We start from the raw sequence: 16,374 nt of genomic DNA, 5'->3' as shown, positions 1-16,374 counted from the left end.
GGGAATGGTTGTGCGTGGTAGAGCACATGCTTTGCACTTGAAAGGTTGCCGGTTCTGATCTCTAACATATCCTGTTCCAAGGATCTCAGATAATAGTTGCTGAGAAACAAACTTCTCTGCCAGAGCTGCTGAAGAACTGCTGTCAGTCAATAGACAATACTGAGGTAGATAAACCAATGATATGAGTCAACGCATTATGAAGTCTTCATATCCCCCATGTGGCTGCTAAAAAGACTTCCAATCAGATGTGCTGAGAATTCCATGCTCAGAACTCAATTCCCAGGCATGTGGGGGGGGGTCCACTTCAGATCAGGACTATAACACACGGGGAGAAGGGGTTTTAGCCTCTCTCCCTTGCCATTTCCTGACCTGAAAAAGCCCAGAGAGCCTTCTCTACCCCAATGAGGAAACTTACATGCACAGATGGCTACATATAACTTTTCTCAGTGATGCAAATAGTGGATCCCTGGGGCCGTTTCATGTTGGGGAAAATGCTTGGGGGAGGGGAGTTAAGCTTTTCTCTCTGTGTCACCATCCTGATCTGAATCAGGCATCTGGGAATTTGAGTAATTAGGGTCCAGGAAGGTATCCTTTAAAGTTGTGGACTGGGTAGATATGCTGCATATTAAAGCCTTGATCTTTTCTTTTTTATTTTAAAGAAATGAACCAACCTGATCATTATGATAACTTTCAGAGGTTCTGAGGCTAGATGAGTGGTAACCCAAGACAGCACCTTCTTGGTTGTGACACCAAAAATATCTCCCAAAGAAGATTTGTCTATCCTACTCAATCATTGTCTTTCACCTGTGGGTGAAGATTTTCTGTTTTGTCTGGCATAACCTTACTGGCCCTCCTTGTTTCTTTTTAAAAAGGTAAAGTTAATCCCCTGTGCAAGCAGCAAGTCATTACTGACCCATAGGGGGACGTCGCATCATGACATTTTCTTGGCAGACTTTTTACAGGATGATTTGCATTGCCTTCCCCAGTCATCTACACTTTACCCCCAGGAAACTGGGTACTCATTTTACCAACTTCTGAAGGATTCTGCTGTTTTTAAAAGTTGCTTTTTTCATCTCTTTTAATTGTTTGCCACCTTGGGCATCCTAATTGGGCAGAAATGTGGTTTTAAATGAATGAATATAAATGAACAAATAGAGTTCTGGGCAGGGCTTTTTTTCAGCTGGAACTCAGTGGAATGGAGTTCCGGAACCTCTTGAAAATGGTCACATGGCTGGTGCCCCCCCCTGATCTCCAGACAGAGGGGCGTGGAGGGCAATCTCAACTCCCTTCTGTCTGGAGATCAGGGGGCGGGGCCACCGGCCATGTGACCATTTTCTCCTAGGGCAACCCAGTGAGTTCTACCACCTCTTTTCCCAGAAAAAAAACCCTGGTTCTGGGCGTAGATCTCCCCAGACCATGTAGCAGGGGCATTAAGAACTTTATAGTGGTGAATTTGCCTTAAGGTAGCTTCACATGTTCAAGTGGAAGAAATTGCAAACCTTGCCCACCGTAGGAAGAGGACATGCTTTCAGGATCCCACTTTCGTCACCACTGCTAGTAGAAGAGAAGAGGTGCCAGGGTAAATCCATTGTGACATTGGTTGAAAGAATCACTGGTAGTTGGCTTGGGAAGAGACTTTGGTGTTGCAGGCGATACTAGGTTAGAGGCCTCAGTACAAATGAGTGCAGATGTACATAAAAGGGCTGTGTTTTGCCTCTGGGAGTTGCGCTTGGTTTCCCTTCGCTTTGACTCTTCAGATGGTGCAGGTGCCTGCCTCTGCATCGGATCTGGAGTTCCTTTTTGGTTTGGCTTCTCTCTCCTGCCTCCCTGTGCCTTACTGCTGTTTTTTTTACAATTATGCATTTAAATAAGTGTACAGCATCACATTGAAAGAAAAACCCTGTCATTTTTGCTTAGATTGAAAAACAGTTCCCGGAAGAGAGGGAAAGGGCGTTCCCCGATGTTTCTGGCCTTTTCTGTTTTAAATCATCAGAATTTGTTCTGCCTGAAATTCATTCCTCAAGAGAAGATTATATCCGTGGAACAGTTCCTGTTTTTATGCATGTCTGTTTGCTCTCTCAGTGTGAGACAATTCCTTGTATCCTGTATCCAAAGTAATCCCTCTGAAGCACAAAGCTGCTCAGTTTCTTTCTCATATTTAGAGACCTGAAGAACTGTTCTTGTGATATCTGATGAAGGTACCTAAGATACCTGTTACCGATCACAGTTAATGTCTTAAGGTGCCAGATCACTTCTTGGAGTTAATACAAATGCATGTTCTAACAGAACTCAGTGCATTTGTTTTTCTTCTGTGGGGTGGAAGAGCTCTGCTTCCTCTCCACTCTCACTTCCTCAAACAGCACCCAACATTGGTCTGCAAACCTAATGCTAGTTTCCTCTTCCTTCTCTCTAGTCCCCCCTTGCTACAGGATGGTTATCCTTCTTGGTTCATTTCTTTTTAAAAAAGAAATCGAGTGCCTTGCAAGTTTATCCAAGAAAATGTGTCTGGCACCTTATGCTGTTCTTTTAAAAATTATCAGTAAGTTAAAAAAAAAACCCTTTAAAACGTAATTATTTATTTACTTCATTAATATCCAGCCTTTCTCTCTGGGACTCAAGGTGGATTATAAAATATAATCAGACAGTATAAGACATCCAAGGGATACTTCAATAAGACTAGGGTTACAGAACTGAAAGAATAATGCAAATAAACAATACCATAATGCGGAAAGTGTGTCCCAGAGGTAGAACACAATGCAATAAAACAAAGGTGATACATACAACAAACATTGCAATAAACTACAGTCCTATTCCTCTATAGAAGTAACTTCCCGAGCTATTCCATTTACGCTACAGTTCAAATCCCTTTATAAGAATTCCCACCCTGGATGTTTCTGTTTTATACATTCTGTGACATGATAGAAGTGTGGAGTCTCTGCTGACCTCCTCAGGGCCATCGTTGAACTTACCTGTTTGCACCTTCAAATGGCTTAGTTCCGATGAACGAAGCTGTCACAGTGGATCATAGCAGGAGAAGTGGTTCCTCATATATGTGGGTTCAAGGCTATTAATTATCAAGTGTTTATTATTATTATCATCAATAATAATAATAATAGCATTTGATTTATATACCACCCTTCAGGACAGCTTAACGCCCGCTCAGAGTGGTTTACAAAGAGTGTTGTTATTATCCTCACGACAATCACCCTGTGAGGTGGGTGGAGCTGAGAGAGCTCTGAAAGAGCTGTGGCTGACCCATGGTCACCCAGCTGGCTTCAAGTGGAGAAATGGGGCATCAAAACCAGTTCTCCAGATTAGAGTTCTGCTGCTCTTAACTACTACACCGAACTGGCTCTCTACGCCGAACTGGTTTATTTATTTAGGATATTTCTATGCTGACTCTTCAGAGTCCCAGTTGAAGCAACTTACATTTAAAATAATATCATAATACCCTATCACATTTTTATTGAATATTCGAGCCATAGGCTCACACAGTGCCATCTGCCTTGAGTCTCAGTGAGAAAGGCGAACGGCAAATAAAGTAAATAAACAAATAAAAATATTAAAAACAAGGCATTAAAAATATGGGCCATGAACAGCATAAAAATTATCCATAGAACAGAAGCGGACCATTTAAAAACTGGGAGGAAAAACTCCTAATGAAACACTTGAGTTAAAAGATGTGCTGTGGCCCGGCACCTAAAAGAAAAGTAAAGTAAGCACCAGGATGAGTCTCAAGGGGGAGGACGTTTCAGAGGCAAGGTGCCACCACAGAAAATGCCCTGTCTGTAGGGCTTGAGAGGCAGACCTTAACTGTCAGGCTGAATAGTATGGGAAGATGACGGCCCTTCACTTTAAAAGTGAGAATCAGAACTTTGAATTGAACCCAGTAATTGACCCACGGAGGCCTGGTGGTATGAGTGTGATGTGCGTGTTCCTCTAAAACAGGCAACCTCACAGAGACTAGCCAGTTAGTACTGTGCACAGCCAGTGTCTGCTGAGTTTCATTGTGTATGTCTGGCCAATCGAATGCAATTCTACAGTGGATTAATTGTTGTGATGAAATATGCCTGTATGTACCGTTAGGGCATTTTCATAAGTGAGGCCTTATTTGCCTTTGCCTCTTTTGCTCAAATATTAATTGAAAGTTTGATTGAAAGCCTAGTAGAAGCAAAGTGAATGAGCATTCTGGCCCCATGTGAGTAATCACTTTACAAGACGGTCGAAGCATGACCAGTTCTAAACCCCATGTGTAAAAACGATCTGACGCAGCTAATAATATTCCTGTCTGTGGATCTTGATTTGCAAAGCTACAATTTGGAGAGGAAGAGGCTGGCACAGATGAGCTACTTTTGTGATCTAGGTATGTCTTTTGTGCCAGAAACTACCAAGCTAACTCATTAGAGATGGCAAGTATGGGGGGGGTGGATCTGCAATGCTGCCACTCCACCAGTCCCTTTTTGCGCTTCCTGAGAAGTGTTGGCAGCTGGTAAAGCACTTTCATAAACTAGGCATTAAAAGTTCAAGCACCTGGACCAGTCCTTTCTGGTTCTTAATTTTCTGACTTATTAGAGTAGCCTGGAAGAGAGGGGGGGGAGGAGACAGTGATTATGAACCCAGAAACCCATGAGATTCGTGCTCATCCCAATTTAAGCTGCAGTTACAAGTGAATGCAGCATGAAAGAGTAAGAATTTAGGATTGCTGAGAGATCCATGAAGGAGAGCTCAGATGGCGGAGTGCACAGCTACTTGCCCGAGGCCTCTCTGCTGACCACGAGGCATCTGGAGATCTAGATCCACCAACAGTCTTTGAGTCTCTCTGTACACGAGACACCTCAGCATGTGTTTATCAAGTGTAGGGAGGCGCGACGTTATTCGGGAAGTGTAGTTTAAAAAGACAGAGCCAGGGGAGATCGCTCCTCAGAGGGTTTGTCAATTTCATCTTCGCCTCCCAGAAGGCTCTGTCAATTTCACCTCTCCAGCCCAAAACTGTGTGGGATCACAACCAGAGGGCAGCGAGGAATGGAAATGGGCTAGAGCTGCCTTCCAGAGCCGGACTTGGACCTGGAGAGATTATAATGAGAAGAATTTTCCCTTCTGGCATTTCACAGCCCCTTCACACAGCTCCAGTGTATAGCAAAGCCCTCTCTGGCTTTTTAAACTACCCTTCCCAGCTACCATTGCATCTCCTGACATATATTCTTCACGTGTCAAGATATCTCGTGTAGAGAGACTCTTTGCGGGATACTGGACAAGGTCCAGCTGTGAGTGCCTGCAGACTACATACCATTGCTACAATGGCAGGCATTCACTCCTATAAACAGCCTTGATTAGCTCTGGCTGTTGTGAGATTCATGTCTCTGATAGTACTTGGTATCCCTGTCTTGTGGAGGTCCCTGGCTGCCTCACATGAACACACATGAAGCTGCTTTATGCTGAATCGGACCGTTGGTCCATCAAGGTCAGTATTGTCTCCTCAGTCTGGCACCAGCTCTCCAAGGTCTCAAAGCAGAGGTCTTTCACCTCACCTAGTGCCTGGTCCTTTAAATTGGAGATGCCAGGAATTGAACCTGGGACCTTCTGCACACAAAACAGAGGCTCTTCCACTGAGTCACAGCTCCTCTCCTCAGGCCCCTGGGTGTGAATAGGACAGGGTTGATGTGCAAAATTGGCAGGTGAAGAATATTTATTTCAATGCACCAAGTTAGATTGCCTGCTAATAGCTGCAGATCTGACTGCCCTAAAAGAGGCCCGGCCTGTTTCTTCCGGACCCCCTGCCCTTTCCTGTTCCTTGCTGATGATGCCAAGGAGATTTGGCTCCCTGATGACCTTTCGAAGCCAAAATTTTCAATGTGTTGTAAATAAAAAAAGAAAAGAAGATACCACAGAAGCAGCAGAAGGAAAGGCAGCCGCCGTGAAGAGTCGCATAAAGAAGGCAGCAACAACCAAAGAGTGAGGAGAACCTTTTTTAGAACTTGTTTCGAGCTTTGAAAGTTCTGCTGAGCATGTGCATTCCAAAAAACAACTTAGAGCCAAACTACAAGTGACGTCTTACACAGGTTGGACACTAGTCGGCTTCCCTCAAGGTTTGATGGGAAATGTAAGCATCCTGGTCTTGCAGCTGTAATGGAGAGCCAAGCTGTAAAACCAGGGCACCTACATTTCCCATCAAAACTTGAGGGAAGCCGACTAGTGTCCAACCTGTGTAAGACGTCACTTGTAGTTTGGCTCTTACTGTAGTGGTTGTCCTAGGAGTGCAGATCCGTGCTCTGCCATGAAGCTCAGAGGGCAATCTTGGCCAAGTTGCTGCCTTTCAGCTTTATCCTTGGGAGCGAAATAAAATTGATGGAGACTGTGTACGTCACTCTGAATTCTTTGGGGGAAAGGTGGAATCGTTGCCTAATAAGAAGTAATAACTTTTGATTCAGCTCTAGTTTAATTGGAAGCGTGTGAGAGAGAAAGACCTCCCCTGTCTGCCATGGAAACAGGGTATTGCAATAAAATGAAAAGTGGGAGGGGGGAGGTAGAAGGGAAACTGGCAAATGTTCTTGCTTTGAAATAGCATCTCCCAGTTTACTTGCTGGTCTGTTCAGCCATCTGCTGGGCCAGAAATTTGCAGATGGCTCTTTGGGTTTCCAAGCGTGTCTGCCAATTCGATCCTCAAAGGGGCTGATATATATTTCAGCAAATCTGGTCAGAAAAAAAAAGAAACCTGTTGGGGGTTGTTGATGGTAAGTTGGTTCAGTAGGAGAAGAAACAGACTGGGTGTCTTTGGAGGGACAACCATGGAAGCCTATTTAAACAAAGGATAGCAACATTGCTCAATTCGTGGGCCAGAACAAGACAGGCAACACAGGGCTGCTTCCTAAAATGGCAGCCCCGTGTTACATTCTCAGATGTCAGCTAACCTACCCCATATTGTGATGTCATTGCATCATGTGTTTCTGTGCCTCTTCACTGATGGTGGAGCCGAGGGTGGAGAAACATATAGGATGACTTCATAATCTGAGGGAATGTGGCCCTACCTGCTACAGAGAATAGGGGAGAACCTGATATAGAATGCCATTTCTAATGGCATCTCTGTGTCACATATATTGTAGGTAGGTTTTCCTGTTGCTGGTGGCTCTCTGGTTGATGCTTGCAGAAAATTGCAGGCTGGTCTTAGGCTCAGATAACGTACTACGAGAAGTTTTGCAATTCCCTCTTCTCATTATTTTGCAAAAAACCAAAAAAGTGTAGGGATGGCTGCAACAGATTTGTAGAAGACTGTATCTATGGGGAGAGGATGCTTAAATCTTTTGGTCTCTGGGGGTTTTCCTCCCTTCAGATAAAAAAGTCTCTCCCTGGTCTGCTTTTTCAACCACTGAGGAAATGGGCAGAGAAGATACAGGATTCCTGGTGGATGGGGAAAAAACAGCTAGGGAAGGCTGATTTTTAATTGAAAACAAACAGGAAAGTAAAGGGTTAAGCAGGCTGTTCCTGCTTCCCTTCCCTTCACTCAGAGGTATTCTGCCCAACATTGCTTTAGGGGGGGGAAATGCTGGAATAATAATTCTGCATCATACATCGTTTGAGTCTTATGCCTTCTGGATGAGTTTGGATCAGAGTGGCATTTTCTGGATTTAAAGCTTCTTCTCTCCATTTGGAGACAGAGCAGTAGAAGAGAAGAGGCAGTCTTTTGCCAGCCAGTAGAGTTGCCATGAAACCAGTTGCTAGATTCTGTATCTCAAAATAGAGGACCCCGATGTGCATATTATGCTAGTCTTATTTGCATATCCTTGAATTCCACTAGTGCGGCATTTGTGCAGACTCTTCTTTCTCACTCTAAATTCGAAACTCTCCGTGGCCAGTTTTCCAAATTAAGGTAAACTGTAGGAACGGATGGGTGCATTTAAAAATGCACACCAGAGGCTTCCTATATATTGTCTTTGGATATGACCCTTCTTGTTAGGTGCTTTGCTTTTCAAAGCGACTGAGGGCAAAAGTTCAGTGGCTAAAGTGCAAGACTGTAACTTGCATGGGCACTCTTTAAATGTAGGTTCATATAATTAGTATTTTAAATTATATTTAGGAATTTGAGTCTTATTAAGAAATTGAGGAGGAGAGGAATTGCTCTGTTATTTGCGGTTTATACTGTTTCCCTGAAACACAGGAGAATAGAGAAGGATGCGTTATATCTGCAAAAGCATAGCATCGTTTTGTGTGTGAGTGATAAAGGAAGCACCACTCAATGTGTGATTTTGATGTGTGTGTTTAGAGAGGTTGAGTGTACAATGAATAATGTGTCTGGTTGTCACACACGCCAGAATCCTAGAATGCCTGGCAGTTTTCCCATCTTAAACTGTAATTCTGTGGGTTTATGTGCCTGTGAACTAATTGGTTAAGAGTTTCTACGGACCTGCTTCAAAGAAAATTCCTTTCAAGCAAATGTGACGGCTTTATAATGTGACTATCAAATCCCGGCAGGTATTCTCACATGTGGCCTCTGTCCTTTGTTATCCCCTTTGTTTGCATTATAGGAAGCTGCAACTTGCGGCAGCATTGAGCATTTGGAGAGTTGTGCTCCCTGTGGAGCTGCGTGAAGCATGTGCAGTGCGATACAGAAATCCCTTCTGTCAGTTTACCCTCAAGTGCCCTCCTTTGTTTCTGTGAAGTTAAATGGCCCATGAGGAAGGATCAGTGGAGAGTGACTTGAGCTGAGTAGGACTTTCCCTCTGGAGAACAGAAGGGTGCTCTGTCCCCTCCTCTCCAAATGTTAAATGCTTGCACTGCTGCACATGGGAAGGGAGTTTTTCAGCAGCATAAGCTGGAGCTTACCTACTCAAACACCGATTGTACCTGTGAAAATTTTCTTCTCAACAAGATCTCGCCACCTTCTTGTTTCTTGGGTGTGCTTGACGGTTCCGTCACCTGGATGGTGTGATGGTTCTCGTGTTAAGTGGGCGAAGTACATTCACAGTGGCAGAGTGCATGCTTCTCATGCAGAAAGTCTCAGGTTCAAAACCAATGTTGCCCGTTAAAGATCTCAGGAAGCAGGCCTGGACAAATATATGGCTGCCGCCTTAAGAGAGTCGCTGCCAATAAGTGCTGTTAGGTGGACCTGTGGTCTCACCGGGTAGAAATGATGTGCTCAAAACTGAACATACCCAGGTGTAGAGGACACATTACAGAGCTGTTGGGATGGACAGATCCAACCACCCCCCCACCTCGCATCGCATCCATTTACTCTTCTGGAATTTCATTCTGCATTGCATTCCAACCTTCCTTAATTTTGGCTTGACATGGAGAATGCCTGTAATAAATTCTGGGTGGAGTTTGGCTGCAGCTTTCAACCAGAGAGAGGATGAAAGTTGGCAGCAGAGCACATGCTTTGCAGGTCGCAGGTTCACTCTCTGGCATCTCCATTTTAGAAGATGATGGCAAATGCCTTTCTCTGCTAGAGACCCCAGAGAGAAATGCTGTCAGTTGGAGTACGCAATACTGAGCTAGGTGGGCCAGTGGCCTAATTCTGAACATGGCAGCCATATACCTTCGTATGTATTCCTATTCCTTCAATTTATTTGCTGCTTTTCCTCTGTATTACCAAAGGGCACGTATACATGGATAAAACATTGCATAAAAGGAGTCTTGATGTAATTGTATGATTGATTGTATCAAGAGGGCTTTTTAAAAATGTTTTACAGGTGCTCTCACTTGCTTCTTTGCATTTCCCATATGTCCTCTTTCTCAGGTCTTTATAAGCTTTTCTCTATAATAACTGGAAAAGACAGAATAGAAAAATTTTGATAAGTAAATAAAATACCACAGAAAAATGATCACGATAAAGTAGTACATGTAATCTCAATAAGGTTGAAGGAAGAGGATTTTTGGCTGTTTTTTATTAATGCACATATCAGTAACATAGATATGGAGGAGGGAGATACAACTTGATTCAACAAGGATCCAACTTCATTCTTTTCCGGCCTCTTTGATGGCTGTAGTCAGTAATGGGCCCGTTCCCACTGGATGAATCGAAACGTCTGCCAGATGTTGAACATGTGACTGCACCGAATTGACTAAGGAACAGGAAGAGGTTTTGATGTTCTTTCATATGTACATTAAGGAGCAACAAACATGGGGTGGGGTGTGTGGGATGGGCTGAGGCAGTTGGGTATGTGCTCACCAGCTCGTATTGTGCTCTCCTCTCACAGGACCACATTCCAGTGCCCTACCAGCCTGACTCCAGCAGCAATCCCTCCTCCACAACGTCGTCTACGCCATCCTCACCAGCTCCTCCCCTGCCGCCCAGCGCCACGCCACCTTCTCCCCTGCATCCCTCCCCACAGTGCACACGGCAACAGAAGCAATTCAACTTGCCAGGTACCTGCTTTGGCTTCCATCTGGCCAGATACTCTCTCTGCTGTGGGTTGCTTGTCCAAGGCATATTGGTTTCTGCTTTGCAAGGGCCGTTCCTTGTGTTCGAGTCTGTTAAAGCCTCAGCTGTAAAACGCAGGGACAAGGGGCATTCTGTATCAGTGCACCCTGCTTCTCTGCATCTGTAGCCGGACACATGATGTTACAGGTGTGTACAGAGGCGATGGATAAAGGGGACGAAGCTGAGGAATGTGGCCCCTCCCACAGTCAAGTGAGTGGACCCTGCCTGTCTCCTATGCAAATTTGCTTATATGCCTACATGCATATAAGTTATTCCTATATAGGCTCTGTCTTCAAGATCTGGAGCACAGAATTTTGAATTCTCATTACTGGGAGAGCCTGTGTATGTACACACATGTAGGCAATGTGCCCACAGTGAGAAGAATACAGGTTGGGGAGCAGAGGCAATGAATAATACAGGGCTGAAGTCAGCACACTCAGTCTCCCTCCCATGCCCTTAGACCTGCAACCAATGTGTTGCACGCAAAAAAAAAAAAAAGTTGCATGGGCTCAGAGAAATTAACCAGGTCAGTGAGTTGCAGACCAGAGGCAGAACTAATGCAAGGTTCTTCGGTTCCTGCCCTGTTCCAAAAACAAGATCTAGATTGGCTAATATTCCATTATGATTTATGGAATCGACTAGTGCAAGATGTAAAGATGGCCATTGACCCAGATAATTTAAAAGTAGGGTTATATGAATTCATGGAGTATAGGTGTAGACACAAAAATCTCCTTCCTCAATCAGGAAGATAATTGGGCTGTCCTACCAATCACAGCCTCAATTATCTAAATGGAAATTCCATGTTCAGAAGCAGTGTTATCTGTAGATACCAGTTTCCTCTTGGGGGGAAACAGTGAGGAAGAGTTGTTTCCTTCATGCCCTGTTTGTTCCTGGAGGATGTATTGGGTACAGAAAGTTGGGCTAGATGAACCTTTGGTCAGATCCTGTTGGGATTCTCTTATGTTATGTTAGAAATGTGTGTATATTGGGGCTGATTCCTGTGCCCATCCCCAAATTACAGTTTTTGCCCTATCTTTGAAACTCTATACGGCAGAGAAAACATTGGCACATAACACAGGACAACTTATTTGTCTCTGGTTTAATTGCCCTCCACCTTGACACCTTCTCTGCCGCACCATGATACGGAGCATTGTCCCTCATCGCTCTTGTTTCAAGAAGGATTCTCCATTTTCAGAGTAACGACAACAACAACACTGTACATGGCCTCTATTAAAAAATGATTTTAGAAACCAAGGCAGCAATTATTCACTAGCTGGGGAAGAAAAAGCAGGGATCGCACAGTGACTGAAGCCCTCTGCGTGCCCTTGAAAGCTTCAAACACTCTTTCATTTTCAGACAGGGTTGGCTGGGTGTGGATGAACTACTTCTCCACGTTGCTTTTGTAGTCTGGGCTTAGTCTTTTTGGCCCCCTGTAGCATTTGTGAAGTTGCAACTGGTATCTGATTTATTGTGGAAGCTGGCTTATTTAAAATTGTAATTGTGCTTGGACTTTTGTGTTGATAGAAGAGGAGGGGAGAGGGCATCTCACCTAGTCTGCTTGGCTCCCTCTTGCCACTGCTGGCATACTCAGCTCCCTCTGGCTGCTGAGTGCATTTAGGGATGCAAGGAGAGTGCACTCCCTCTCGCCACTGCAAGCACACTCGGCTCCCTCTGACCACCACCAGCACACTCAGCTCCCTCTTGCCACTGCCAGTGCGCTCTCCTTGCTCCCCTAAATGCACTCGGCAGCCAGAGGGAGCTGAGTGTGCCGGCATTGGCAAGAGGGAGCCAAGCAGACTAGACGAGATGCCTAGAGAAAAAAACCTCTGCCAGGGAGAAGAGGGATTCTATCCCTCTTCTCCCTGGCAGAGGTTCTTTCTCACTACACTTCACATTGAAATTTGTGGGAAACCGACATGCGTCACATGTCAGGCATCTCGTCTAGTTTGATACTCAGATGCTGGAGAGCCGCTGCCAGTCTGAGTAGACAATACTGACCTTAATGAACTAAGCAGGGGTCATTTCGTAGAAAAAAACCTGCAAGTACTCATTAGCATAACTCATCAGCACAATTCATTAGCATATGCCACACCCCTTGACATCACCGGAAGTGTGTCATTAGCATAACTGATTTGCATATGCCACACCCCTGACATCACCTGTACTGGCTGTTTTGGACCCAATCCTGGCCATTCAGGGCCAAAATTGGGACCAAAATGGCAAAAAGGGGCTGAAAATGGCCGAAAAGGGGCCCAAAATAGTCAGAATTGGGTCGCTGCTGAGCAGGAGAGTGATCCACCACCCATCAGAGGCCCAATCCTGGCCATTTTGGGACCAATCTTGTTTTAGGCCCAATCCTGGACATTTGGGCCAAACCCAGGCTGAAATGGGCCCAAAATGGCCAAAAATCAGGTGGGCGGGGCCACCTGACATGTGACCTCTTTGGAGAACTACTGGAACTGCGTTCCTGTGCGTTCCCCCTCAAAATGAGCCCTGGAACTAAGGGTCTGATGATAACAACAACAACAACAACAACATTCGATTTGTATACCGCCCTTCAGGACAACTTAATGCCCACTCAGAGCAGTTTACAAAATATGCCATTATTATCCCCACAATGTTATAACTATAAGGCATGTTTATGTGTGTTAATGTGTTTTCTCTTCATTTTGTCACATCACGATTGTGACTTGAGAATAGCACAAACAAATGGACACTTCTGTGCTTAACTAGGAACTAGTTACACCCTCCGAAAATCTGGAAGTTCAAGGGCAAAACTTAAACAGCAAAGAAATAACAAAACTATGCATTATTCCTGCTGTTGTCTTCGGACTTAGCAGATTGAGATGAGTCTGCTAACTTGAATCATAGAGATGCAGCAAAAGTGCCATAAAACTACCATAAAATATATATTGCAAGCAAGTGCATCAGAAAACACTTTATAATCCCACCTTTCATAAGAGCATAAGAGGAGCCCTGTTAGATCAGAGCATCTAGCCCAGTGTCTGGTTTCACAGCATCCTCCTGTTTGGGGAAGGCGATTTTGGGGGCTGTGATTGGCAGGACAGCCCAAAGGTTCACTGAAAGGGGAAGGAGACAACTGGACTGGCCAGAAAGCAGATGTGGGAACTGCCATGTGGTATGCTTTTCTGGCAGCCTGTGAACTTGAAAGACATTTTGCATGTGAAATCTGCACTGGGGAGCTGAAATAGACAATTGGAGGAAACAATGAAGTGAGAGGAAGTTCTGTCAGGAAGCACTTGGTGGGTTGATGGCCTTGTAAAAGCACGCCAGGAAAGGACAGGCTGCTACTTGGACCAGATGTGCCCAGAATAGCACAGAGTATAATTTAATATAGCAACCACAATGGGCATACTACGCAATAAACTTCCTTATTCTCTAGTGCAGGAATCTAAGCTTGGGAACATACCGAAAGCTGGTTCTCAACCGCTGACTTTTTGAAATGTTTGTGTGCATGTAAAGTTGAACTCATCCGCTTCTCTGAGGAGCAGGAAGAGATGTAGAGGGTCTGGCTGAATTTATCTTTAATTTTATCTAACAACCACTGTGGGGGAGGGGGAGATCAGGGACAGTGTGGGAGGGGGAAGAGTGCTCACCTTTTTCCTCAGTGCCATTTTTCCAATCTAAATCACATGCAGAGAGAGGGAGATAATTCTCTGACTACAAGAGTATCTCCTCCTGATAACTACATAGTACTAAAGTGATTGCATTTTGCGAATGTTGCTTTCTGCTTTCTGTGCATGTTTAAGGGATTTATCCATAACTGCCTGAGGCATACTTAGGATCATCCAAAGGAACTGGTTGACATAGATTCAGGGCAGAGCAGTAAAAAATGGTTCTTCCTGTGAAACGCATAAATAACTTGGGGAACTTGCCACCAAAAGATGTGGTGATAAGCAATAGCTTAAATAGCTGTAATAAGTCAGTAGGATCTCGGTGAACAAGGCCCTTAGACAAATTTCTGGAGGCTACATGTGTGAATAGCTACCAGCCATATTAGACATGTTCAAAGGAAGTATACCTGTGAATACCTAATAGAGGAGGGCAAACAAAGCAAGGAGAAGGCTGTTTACCTTCATGGTCTGCTTGTGGGCTTTCTGAAGGGTTCTTGCAAGCCATTTCTAGAATAGATGCTAGACAGGATGGGTTCTTTGCTCCAATCCAACAATACTCTATGTAGTTGAATGATCAATCTGACAGATTGAAAACATATACAGTATAGCAGGAGTCTCCAGCCTGGTTGAACCTGCAGAGATGCTTTTGAAATTTTGAGTGAGGGTACTGGACACAACCACAAAACGGCTGCCATGCAAAACATGGGAAGTGGGAGCAATCATAAAATGGCTGCCATGCAAAACATGGGAAGTGGGAGCAATCATAAAATGGCTGCCATGCAAAACATGGGAAGTGGGAGCAATCATAAAATGGCTGCCATGCAAAACTTTGGCCAAATGCGCAGCTATGATGAACACTATGGAGTCAGCTGCTTCCAAATGGCCACTTCCTGCAGACACAAAGGCAATGCATCTTGGGTTGCTCCGGGCATCACCTCCCGCATCAAAGAGGTGGAGATAGCTGGGACTGGCTCTTTGCTTTGGGAAAGATGCAGCACAACCACAAATTCAGTTTCCAAAGGAAGAGGGTTTGCTGCCTGCACAGCCATGGGGGAGATGTGTCTATGGCCAGACCTGAGATGTATGGTTGTGATGCACCTGCCTGGATGTTTAGTGGATTGCTAGGCAGTCAGCTTTTAGGGAGTGACCTGAAATGCCCTTTTGACCCTTTTCTATGTAGGACCCTTTGGGATTTATTCCCACAATTTAAAAGGAAACAAGCAACCTTGTTGGGGATCACTGCGGTAAGGTCTATTACCTATTGACGGGACTTATAAGAGAGGGGTTTGCATGTCCTCCAGCTATTGGGTAATACTGTCCAGTTTGTTTTCTGTTAACTGTTTGAGTAGTGCACCACCCCAAAGTATTCTGTATCAGTTATTCTTAACCAGGTCCATACTATACAGTGGGGATGGGGGGGGGGCGATCTGCAAATCTTTCAATACATTCCAGAACTTCAAGGTGGTCGAATAGGTGGGATTTGGAATTTGAGGCAGCTAGTGACATTAGGACATATATCCTCTTTCCAACCTAGATTGCTTCATGAATCAATTTTAGGCCCAGAAAAATTGCTTCCGTTGTCTTCAAAGGTAGTCAGCAGAATATGAAATTGATGTCAGATGTTTGTGATACATAAATGATTGGGACAGTAGGGCAGGTAGTTTGGCTGCAGAGCGTGATTATGCTGCAACTTCTCTGTCAAAATAGCAGACTTCTGGCACCTTAAAGACTAATGAATTTATTGGGTAGTATGCTTTGGTGAGCCGGAGTCCATTTTGTCAGATACATGAAGTGTGGTGTACCATTGGCCGAGAGATTGATCATTATGCCTGTTGTTTGTTCCCTGGATGTTCGCAGTATTGTTATTGAGTACATCTGACTGTCTTCTGTCTTGGTCCAGGTTTGTTGTACAATTCATCTTAGGTGATATTCTGTTGATGTTGTCATTTTCTGTTTTTTCATTGTTGTGCCAGGTCCATTCCATGGGGAGCAGGGCTGTGTTTATTGATGAGCATTTTAGGAACTGCTTTTTCTTTATTCATGCAGATAATGTAGCTTGCTGTTCATAAAAATAATCTATGAATAATCTATTTTTGTATTATGCCAAAATGGGCCTAACTTGCAGCATCAGAGCCAAAATGATGTCGGCGCTCCTAGACTGGAACTCCAGATGTATAGTATGACCTCCCCCCGCCCCCCGAAAAGCAGCCACAGGCTAGAGGTGTACCAAATGCAGAGCCCTAACTTTAACCCTAAGTTAGGCAATTGCACAGCATCTGTTTATGGGTAATGCTTACAAGCCATGTCTGCATCCTCTGTGCATTA

General features: G+C 44.4%; 1 protein-coding gene across 1 annotated transcript in view; it reads left to right on the top strand.

Moving 5' to 3' along the window:
* KSR2 (kinase suppressor of ras 2) overlaps positions 1-16,374 on the top strand; it is a 239,082-nt gene that overhangs the window by 146,389 nt on the left and 76,319 nt on the right. The window contains exon 10 of the mRNA XM_054996749.1: positions 10,191-10,359. Within this exon, the coding sequence (XP_054852724.1) occupies positions 10,191-10,359 (169 nt within the window). The remainder of the gene's footprint in view (positions 1-10,190; positions 10,360-16,374) is intronic.

This window comes from Eublepharis macularius, chromosome 13 (assembly GCF_028583425.1).
Source record: "Eublepharis macularius isolate TG4126 chromosome 13, MPM_Emac_v1.0, whole genome shotgun sequence".
In the NCBI taxonomy this organism is placed as follows: Eukaryota; Metazoa; Chordata; class Lepidosauria; order Squamata; family Eublepharidae; genus Eublepharis; species Eublepharis macularius.
The sequence above is the reverse complement of the archived record's forward strand: the minus strand, read 5'-3'. Positions and strand labels throughout refer to the sequence as shown.